Source organism: Austrofundulus limnaeus, unplaced genomic scaffold (assembly GCF_001266775.1).
Source record: "Austrofundulus limnaeus strain Quisiro unplaced genomic scaffold, Austrofundulus_limnaeus-1.0 Scaffold361, whole genome shotgun sequence".
NCBI classification, from domain to species: Eukaryota; Metazoa; Chordata; class Actinopteri; order Cyprinodontiformes; family Rivulidae; genus Austrofundulus; species Austrofundulus limnaeus.
Genome location: NW_013952763.1, coordinates 104,834 through 114,584, shown reverse-complemented (window position 1 = coordinate 114,584; position 9,751 = coordinate 104,834). Strand labels below are relative to the sequence as shown.

Genomic DNA, 9,751 nt, shown 5'->3' with positions numbered 1-9,751 from the left:
AAAGTATATGTTTATCATATAAAGTCTAATGTTACAACTAATCGGGGATCCCTTTCAGTATTTAGATGTATGCGATATATTTGACTCATCAGTAAAAACATATTTCATTCAGTCTGAGCACAACAATGTTGAAGAGAAACTTCCTGTCTGACCAGATGGAGAAGCCTGCACTGGACTCAAATGAGGAGAGGTCCTGGTTGGGAGAGGGTCAGTCTGAAACTCAGCTCTCTGCCGTGTCCGGTCCCGACACAGCCCAGCCGAACGGCGGAGATCGGCCCGCCTGGGATTCTAAGATCCAGTACGTGTTAGCTCAAGTTGGCTTCAGCGTGGGATTAGGAAATGTGTGGAGGTTTCCATACCTTTGCCACCAAAACGGAGGAGGTGAGTGGAAGACTTTAAACATAAGAACCTTAATTAGAACATTAAACCATAGTTGGATAAATGAAAAGCAACAAATAACTTGAGCTCCCTCAATCCTTCCAGGAGCCTTCATGCTTCTGTATGTGTTTCTTCTGCTGCTTGTTGGAGTTCCTCTGTTTTTCATGGAGCTGGCAGCGGGACAAAGTATTCGACAGGGCAGCATTGGGGTTTGGAAGCACATCTCCCCAAAGCTGGTGGGGATCGGCTACTCCAGCTGCGTGGTGAGCATGTTCAGACTTCAGATTACTTCTTTTAGTTGCGACATTTAAAAGCCAAACTGAAGCAGGAAAAAAAATCATTTCTGTGGTCTTTCTTATAATTTGTAACTCACTGATAATGTATTTTTTAGCTTTCAAAGATTAATGTTTTTAAAATCAGAGGGAGTGGAACGAGTGCTTTCTGTTTGTTGTTGTTGTTTTTCTTTTTGACCTCTCTGTAAGCATAGTTTTGTTTTGTTTTGTTTTGTTTTGTTTTGTTTTTTCTTATGACTTGCAGTCCCAGTGTATATATTTTGAGATGATGGTGACATCATGCTGTAACCTGAGATCAGCAGTTTGTTGTGTAACACTTAGACAAGTTGCAAGTTTAATTCTTTACAACACAGTAGCTTTACCAGAGGCCTATAAAGTACTTAAACATATAAAAAAATACTTTAACAGAAAATGACAGGAAAAAATAAACTTCACCAACAAGAAAAGTGCCTATTTAAGTAAAAGTCACAAAACTGCTCACAATAATCTGGAAAGTAAAATTATTTACCAATTTGGTCCCACTAAACTGAGTTGAGTAAAGAAAATTCAACATTTCTTTTTTTAGAGCGTGTAACCAACTCTTTCCATGATGAGTTCTGGTCGTATTTAAATTTYTAACTTGCAAGTAGGTGTTGAATTTTAAAGGGAACGTGTCCTGCAAAATCCATTTTTAGGTGTTCAGTATATTTTGTTGAGTACTTAAAGTCTCTAGGAGGACAGAAAAGTTGAATTTAATCTCTAGTCTTCAGTGCTGCAAAGATATCTTTAAATTCTGTTTATATCACACTTTTCAACCCGTTCACTTTTCTCTGTTTTCTGTGACGTTTTCTGAGTCTATTACGTCAAATTGTCTGCGACAGAATTGCCAAATAAGGTCTGGACTTACCAACTACAATTTCCTCATCTCAATTTTCCTCTGGCTCTGGCTCCAACATGTAATGGTGCGTTCACACCGAACGCGATTTCAGCGTCAGGAGCAGCAGGTTTACATACAAAGTCTATGGTGGACGCGCTTCAAGCAACGTCGGGAAGTTCTGCGGCGCCTCAAGCGCGATTAGAGCAGCGCGATTTGGACGATTTGGACGATCTGAGCGTCGAACGCTCAGATCGTCCAAATCGTCCAAATCGCTGAAGTTGGGAAATCTGAACTTTTGCAGCTCGACGCGCAGCGTCAACCAATCAGAGAGACTCCACTGTGTGACGTAGTGACATATTTCCCGACGGGACAGTTTACTGAATGATGTCCACTAACCTGAAACAGACGGAGCTCCTGCTCTTTAGCTGAAATGAGTGCTGCAGTCGTGTCCTGATCCGCACCAAAGCGTGGCAGCGACTCATCAGACTGAAAAAAATAGTCCTGAAAGCGAGCTGTGAGCCTCTTCTCTGAATTATCTGGTGAATTAATTATGAATTAATTATCTGATGAACGTGACACGTTCTGGCTGTCTGTAAATAAAGCAAAGCCACTTCCTCGTCCGACATTAAACAGCCCCACAGAGGAGGGAGGGGCGGGGCGGCTGTCGCCGTGCAGCGCAGCTGTCCTGCGTCTGACCTCAAAGTGCACAAGCTTCAAACTTCAGCGTTGGCTGCGATTTTGACGCTGAAATCGCGTTCGGTGTGAACGCACCATAAGACTACGGACGAGTCTTCTGTTGTTGACATTTTGTAATTAAATTGTAAATAAAACATTTCTACAAACAAGAAAACATACCCCCCACCTCTCTCTCTCTCTCAAATGGGAGTGGGCTGGTCTGGAAGCTGAAGGGGGCGGGGCTTGAAGCATCTTAAAGGGACAGTTTCAAATCCAGCTGCTCAGAGACACACAACAGAAAAGGGGTGAACGAGGAGCTGGTGAAGTTATAAGGAGGAATTCAGACCAAAGCATTGCAGTTCCACTTTATAAAGACCCCAACTGAATGATTTAAATGTGAAAAGGAGGAATTTAAAAGTGTGATAGGTCTACTTTAAAGCAAAGTAGTAAAAGGATCACTTTTATGTTTTGAAAATAACAAGATAAAAGTAAAAGTTACAATAAAAATACTTGGTAAAATTACAAATCCTCCAAAAATTACTTAAGTACTGTGACAAAGTATATTCACATCTCTGGGATTTACTCCCCTTTAGATAACGTTCCAAGAAATATGTTATGTAGATGTTTGTGTTTCACATATTTATTTGTTTTGCAGGTTTGTTTTTATGTGGCTATTTACTACAATGTTATCATCGCATGGAGCCTCTTCTACTTGGGTAACTCCTTTCAGTATCCTCTGCCTTGGCACCAATGTCCAACGGACGTCACCATCAATCAAACYGGTACTGACACGAAGGAAATCAAATGTCACGTCTTTTATACACCAGAAAAATGTCTATAGTGTCTTGTCTTTGATACGCAGTGAAGGAGTGTGCGAGAAGCTCCCCCACGCCATATTTCTGGTTTCGTAAAGCTCTGGACATCACCAATTCCATAGAGGAAAGTGGAGAATTTAACCCCATCATGACTGGATGTTTGTTGGCTGCTTGGGCCATTGTGTCGCTGGCAATGATCAAGGGCATCAAGTCCTCCGCGAAGGTAAGAGAACCCCAACAACAACCCCAGAGAACTCTGGTTTACGTATAAAYCTTGAACGGCCTTTAAAAGCCCACCTCCTTAGAAGCAAAATCTAAAAATCATGGCATGATGAAGGACTTTTGCACAGCGCCATATAATTCAGCCTGCAGCAGTTTTTTAAAACTTAGTCCTAAAATCCCAGCAGGAAAAAAAACAATATGAAACTTTACTTTTTAGTATTTGCTACCAGCTACAGTGGGGAAAATAAGTATTTAGTCAGTCACCAATTGTGCAAGTTCTTCCACTTAAAAAGATGAGAGAGGCCTGTAATTGACATCATAGGTAGACCTCAACTATGAGAGACAAAATGTGAAAAAAAATTTGAGAAAATCATTTTGTCTGACTTTTAAAGAATTTTTTTGCAAATAATGGTGGAAAATAAGTATTTGGTCAATAACAAAAGTTCATCTCAATACTTTGTTGTATATCCTTTGTTGGCAATGACAGAGGTCAAACRTTTTCTGTAAGTCTTCACAAGGTTGGCACACACTGTTACTGGTATGTTGGCCCATTCCTCCATGCAGATCTCCTCTAGAGCAGTGATGTTTTGGGGCTGTCGGCGGGCAACACGGACTTTCAACTCCCTCCAAAGGTTTTCGATGGGGTTGAGATCGGGAGACTGGCTAGGCCACTCCAGGACTTTGAACTGTTTCTTACGAAGCCACTCCTTTGTTGCCCTGGCAGTGTGCTTGGGATCATTGTCATGCTGAAAGACCCAGCCACGTTTCATCTTCATTGCCCTTGCTGATGGAAGGAGGTTTGCACCCAAAATCTCACAATACATGGCCCCATTCATTCTTTCATGTACACGGACCAGTCRTCCTGGTCCCTTTGCAGAGAAACAGCCCCAAAGCATGATGTTGCCACCCCCATGCTTCACAGTTGGTATGGTGTTCTTTGGATGCAACTCCACATTCACTTTCCTCCAAACACAACGAGTTGTGTTTTTACCAAATAGTTCTACTTTGGTTTCATCTGACCATATGACATTCTCCCAATACTCTTCTGGAACATCCAAATGCTCTCTAGCAAACTTCAGACGTGCCTGGATATGGACTGGCTTAAGCGGGGGACACGTCTGGCACTGCAAGATCTGAGTCCCTGGCGTCGCAGGTCGTTCACTAGATCCCCCATTGTGGTTCTGGGATTTTTCCTCACCGTTCTTGTGATCATTTTGACCCCACGGGCTGAGATCTTGCATGGAGCCCCAGATCGAGGGAGATTAGTAGTGGTCTTGTATGTCTTCCATTTTCTGATTATCGCTCCCACAGTAGATTTCTTCACACCAAGCTGCTTGCCTATTGCAGATTCAGTCTTCCCAGCCTGGTGCAGGTCTACAATTCGGTTTCTGGTGTCCTCCGACAGCTCTTTCGTCTTCACCATAGTGGAGTTTGGAGTGTGACTGTTTGAGGTTGTGGGCAGGTGTCTTTTATACTGTTAACAACTTCAAACAGGTGCCATTAATACAGGTAATGAGTGGGGGAAAGAGGAGCCTCTTAAAAAAGAAGTTACAGGTCTGTGACAGCCAGAAATCTTGCTTGTTTGTAGGTGACCAAATACTTATTTTCCACCATTATTTGCAAAAAAATTCTTTAAAAGTCAGACAAAATGATTTTCTCAATTTTTTTTTCACATTTTGTCTCTCATAGTTGAGGTCTACCTATGATGTCAATTACAGGCCTCTCTCATCTTTTTAAGTGGGAGAACTTGCACAATTGATGACTGACTAAATACTTATTTTCCCCACTGTACACTGCTCTAAATCGTGATTCTACCACCAGCATGCAGTTAGCCCTATAGCTGTAAAAACTAAATGTTTTTGCAGTAGTTTTTTAAAGGATTTTAATTGCTCAGCAGTTTTCCAGTTTTCTTGTTTTTCCAGTTTTTCTATTTATTGTCAGATAGAACTGTATTTTTGAAGTCTTACTGGTAATACWTTTTTATCTTCTTTTATTCACATAGATTATTCTGTTTTTTCTGCTGTTAGGTGATGTACTTTTCTTCAGTGTTTCCCTACGTGGTGCTTTTTATTTTCCTCATCAGAGGGCTGTTGTTGGACGGTGCCATGGATGGCATCACATACATGTTTTATCCCAAAGTAAGCCGAACTGAAGCGGTCTTCTTTCTGATGTTTTGTAAAAATCTGTGACTCAGTAAGATTTTGTTTTGCTCTGCCTTTCAGCTGGAGATCTGGGGGAGTGTCCAGGTGTGGCGGCAGGCAGCCACACAGGTGTTTTTTGCCCTCGGTCTGGGGTACGGCTCTGTTATTGCGTATTCCTCCTACAATCCGGTGAACAACAACTGTCACCGGGACGCCCTGTTGGTTTCCAGCATCAACTTTATGACATCAGTGCTGGCGTCGCTGGTGGTTTTCATTGTGCTTGGTTTTCGTGCCAAGACCATTGCAGTACACTGCATAGCTGAGTATGTCTTTGTGTTTTTATGCATATATACAACCCTTAAAACCCCTTTTTTATTGTCAGTTCAAATGTTGTATTATTTGACTCAATATTTTAATCTCTTGCAGAAATCTTGGAGTGTTAAACTCTTTGGCGTCCAATGGATCGAGTCAACACTGGTGGCCCTCTTTCAACCTCACAGCTCCGAGCTCCGTGTCTATACCTGAATACAGACGGTGGTACGGTGAATATGGCTCCATGCTGGGGTCGAATATCACTGACTGCAATCTGGAGGAGGAGATGAACAAGGTATCAGAAATATGATAAGCTTATAGTTTGGTGTTACACTAATTTCTAAAACCAGAAAAAAACCTTCAAGGTCGTAAAACACATACATCAAATAAAAACAAAATTAAAAATGTCAACATTTCATAATCATCTGACAGGTCGAAGAAGCCTAAAACTTTTTAAAGATAAAACAAATCAGTTAGTTATATCGTCATCCAGCCTTTCATTAATGTTTTTGATTAAAGAAAAAAATACATAGTTAATTTTATTAAGCAAATGTTTAGAGACAAACTCTAGCGCAGGAGTGTCAAACTTATTTTCACCCATGGGCCACATGAACATCATGATTGCCTTCGAAGGGCCAGATGTAATTAACTTCAACTAAACATGAAATGTCACATTCCTCGTCTCATTGCTATGGCTGAGAAACAAACTCTAAGATTACTCTTTTAAAGCTCTACATTGTATTTCCTGCATAGAAACAGCATTTTAACACATTTTATTATAAACACTGAAAAGCACTACATGTCCAACTGACCAAATATGAAATAAACAATACAGAAATMAATTTAAAAGTAAAAGTAAGAGAGTTTTACTTAATGTTGAGTTGAGGTTCCCCCACTGGAATTCCCACTGGAAGGGTGCTCCAGTTTAAATTTGTGGGAAATTCCCACTTCTCAGTAAAACTGGGTCACAGAAAAGGTAGAAAATATAACAAATGTGGTGAAATGGAGAATTTAAGTAGTGAATTTCAACCAATTGCTGCCTACGTTTGAACCCTGTGCACCTCCACTTAGTGGAAAAATAAAGTAGCATATGCTTATTTTCAGATATTAACACATTTTTGACGCTCCCGCCGGCCACATACAATGCCTTGACAGGCCATATTTGACGCACGGACCTTGAGTTTGACACTCTAGCGCAATTACAGATACTGGTCTACCATGTTTTTCTCAGAATAAATTGTGGTTTAAATGTAAATATAAAGATTTTAGTAGTGAATTTAGACAAAGATCTAAAAGTGAGTTAGCAATCAAAAAGTGCTTACTAAATACAAATGCTTTGAAAAGTTACTGCCTCAAAGAATATATAATTCTAATAAAGATTACTCTACCTAATCTAAAATAAAGCCAGTGCAACAATTTATTATTTCTTCAAAGTATGCGGTATATAGTCAAAGCGTCTGGCTCAGGGGTCTGCAACGTTTACAATTGAACAGCCATCCCTGCCCCTTGTCTAATTAATAAAATGTGTCCAGAGCTGCAAAACATGCTACAACTATGATTATCTCTAACGATGTTAAAGTGGTCCGTGGACCACTTCAAGATTGTTATAGAGAGGCTTTTCTAGCCAATGAGGGTGACGTTATAAAACTAARAGTTTATAGGAATTATGTCATTAATTAAAAATTTTGCACTGGAAGACAGAAGAAAATCCCATGTTCATGTAAACAAGAAAAAAAAGTTTTATACCAAATTGTATTTTAAAAAAAAATTTTCACTGAATTGGGAACTTGCTTAGAACTCAGTGCTGTTCCATTAGCTGCTTTCAAATGTGAGTCATAGGCAAGCTTACACATCACAAAGATAATAAAATGTGGGCRAAGTGGTTATATTCCCAGAACCCCCCAGGAGTCCAGGAGGTACTAACAAGCAAAACATATAGGAAACCAYATTTAAAGTCTGGATGGAAACAAGCTGTGATGCTGGAACAAAAGGTGAAGATGAAAAAACAGAAGAWGAAGGTGTGAGGTCATGTTATCTCACTGTGTTTAGGTTATTAAATGATCTATCGTCTTAAAAACAGAGCTGCAGAAGGAGTATCATGTGTGTCCATATATTCCCACCAGCTCTACCTTTTTTTTCAGGGCGTTGAGGGGACCGGGCTGGCGTTCATAGCGTTCACTGAGGTCATGGCCCTCTTCCCAGCCAGCCCCTTCTGGTCCACGCTGTTTTTCCTGATGCTGCTCAACCTGGGCCTGAGCACCATGTTTGGGACCATGCAGGGAATCCTCACGCCGCTCATGGACAACTTTAGCCTCCTGGGGCGCCATCGGACCCTTCTCACTGGTACTCACAGTCTGAATGTATACAGCAGTCTTTCCTTGTCTATTGTTTACTTAATAAGATTTTTTTTAAACCAGGCAAATCCCACTGAGATCACAGATCTCTTTTRCAAGGGAGGCCTGGCCTGAAGGCAACCTGACGTTCATGTTTTTGGTCTGTGGGAGGAAACCAGAGGACCCGTTACTATTAAAATAAAAAACAAGAAAATCTGATGTTGATTATAAAGTATTGTAAAAAGAGAAGAGACTGTTAAACTTAAGGTAAATACCAGGACGAGCAAATATTTGAGACTTAAACAATAAAATGTGTGTTTTGCCCTGTTTTTCAGTGTGCAGCTGTGCTTTGGGGTTTGTGATCGGGTTACTGTTCACTCAGCGTTCTGGCAACTACTTTGTGACCATGTTTGATGACTATTCTGCAACCCTGCCGTTAGTCATCGTTGTCATTTTTGAAACCATTAGTGTGTCCTGGGTTTACGGCACAGATCGGTAAGTGACAAAGAAAAAACTGAGACACAATTTCTCAAATGATTACACTTTGTTTTGACTTGTTTCCTCTGTTCTTCCCTCTTTAAAAAGATGGATGATGGATAGGTTTTAAATGTTTCCCTTCTCTGCAGCTTTCTGGATGATRTTGAAGTCATGCTTAAGTGGCGCCCTCCAGTGGTGTACAAGTACCTGTGGAAGTACGTGTGTTTACTGGCAATGGTCGGTCTTCTGGCTGCCAGTTTGTTACGAATGGTTTTCAAATCGCCCACGTACACCGCCTGGAATCAAACCTCGGTAAGATCACATAATTAWGAAGCATTTAAGACGTTATGTTTCACAATTTAATTAAATATTACACTTGTCTGTTTGAAATGTTCAAATTAAATAAAATCTGTGTAAAAGTGACATATTTCTGATAGATTTTCACGGTCTTCAGCAGCTTCGTCTCATTGTTGGTTTTCTTGGTGTGAAACGACTCAAGCTGCCCACGTTTTGTTCTCCTCGTCCTCCCAGGCTTCCGAGACGACGCTCGAGTACCCAGGCTGGGCCCTGGTGATGATCGTCCTGCTCGTGGTCTTCGCCAGCTTACCGGTACCCGTCGGCTACGTCCATTCCACGCTGACAAACCGCAGGGCCCTCGACGCTCCGTCCCAGGAGGGGCCCGGCCCCGAGGTGCACCGCCAGTTGTACACCAAGTGCAGCTCCACCGATCAGCTGGACTCCAGCTGTCGTCAAGCCCCCTCTGAGGGAGACGGGGCTCGCTCCCGGACGGTCTTCCTGCCTGTGGACGGCGAACAGTACCAGCTCCTGTCCCAGCAGGAAGAAGAGGACGAAGAGGAGGAGGAAGACACAAGAGTTTGAGGCTAGATTCTGGACAAAAAAAAAGATGAGAACAAAATCTCAGTGTTATAGCTTTACATTCAGCAAACCCAGATTAGTTTTATTTGTATCACTGGTCGCACATTACCAGTCGACTCTTCTTTGTTGCTTTCTACATTTATTTTCTGTATCACCTCGATGCTGTTTAGAAAACGAGCTGCTGCGTCAAGTGAGAGCATACTGCCATGTTTGACTTCATGTAGGAGTCAGAACTGAAGAGTATTTTTTTTCTTTAGGAAAACGCGAAAACAATCTACCTTGAAAAACTGTGACGGTTCCATGTTGGTGTGTGTGTGTGTGTGTGTGTGTGTGTGTGTGTGTGTGTGTGTGTGTGTGTGTGTGTGTGTGTGTG

At 41.4% G+C, this 9,751-nt stretch overlaps 1 protein-coding gene across 1 annotated transcript in view; it reads left to right on the top strand.

The window, feature by feature from the left end:
* slc6a16a (solute carrier family 6 member 16a) overlaps positions 1 to 9,739 on the top strand; it is an 18,471-nt gene extending 8,732 nt beyond the window's left edge. Inside the window, exons 2-12 of the mRNA XM_014023270.1 lie at positions 156 to 381; positions 484 to 641; positions 2,858 to 2,984; positions 3,065 to 3,240; positions 5,267 to 5,377; positions 5,462 to 5,703; positions 5,807 to 5,987; positions 7,834 to 8,035; positions 8,361 to 8,520; positions 8,652 to 8,814; positions 9,034 to 9,739. Coding sequence (XP_013878724.1) covers positions 156 to 381; positions 484 to 641; positions 2,858 to 2,984; positions 3,065 to 3,240; positions 5,267 to 5,377; positions 5,462 to 5,703; positions 5,807 to 5,987; positions 7,834 to 8,035; positions 8,361 to 8,520; positions 8,652 to 8,814; positions 9,034 to 9,381 — 2,094 coding nt within the window. The 3' untranslated portion in view covers positions 9,382 to 9,739. The remainder of the gene's footprint in view (positions 1 to 155; positions 382 to 483; positions 642 to 2,857; positions 2,985 to 3,064; positions 3,241 to 5,266; positions 5,378 to 5,461; positions 5,704 to 5,806; positions 5,988 to 7,833; positions 8,036 to 8,360; positions 8,521 to 8,651; positions 8,815 to 9,033) is intronic.
* The last annotated feature ends 12 nt before the right edge of the window (positions 9,740 to 9,751 follow it).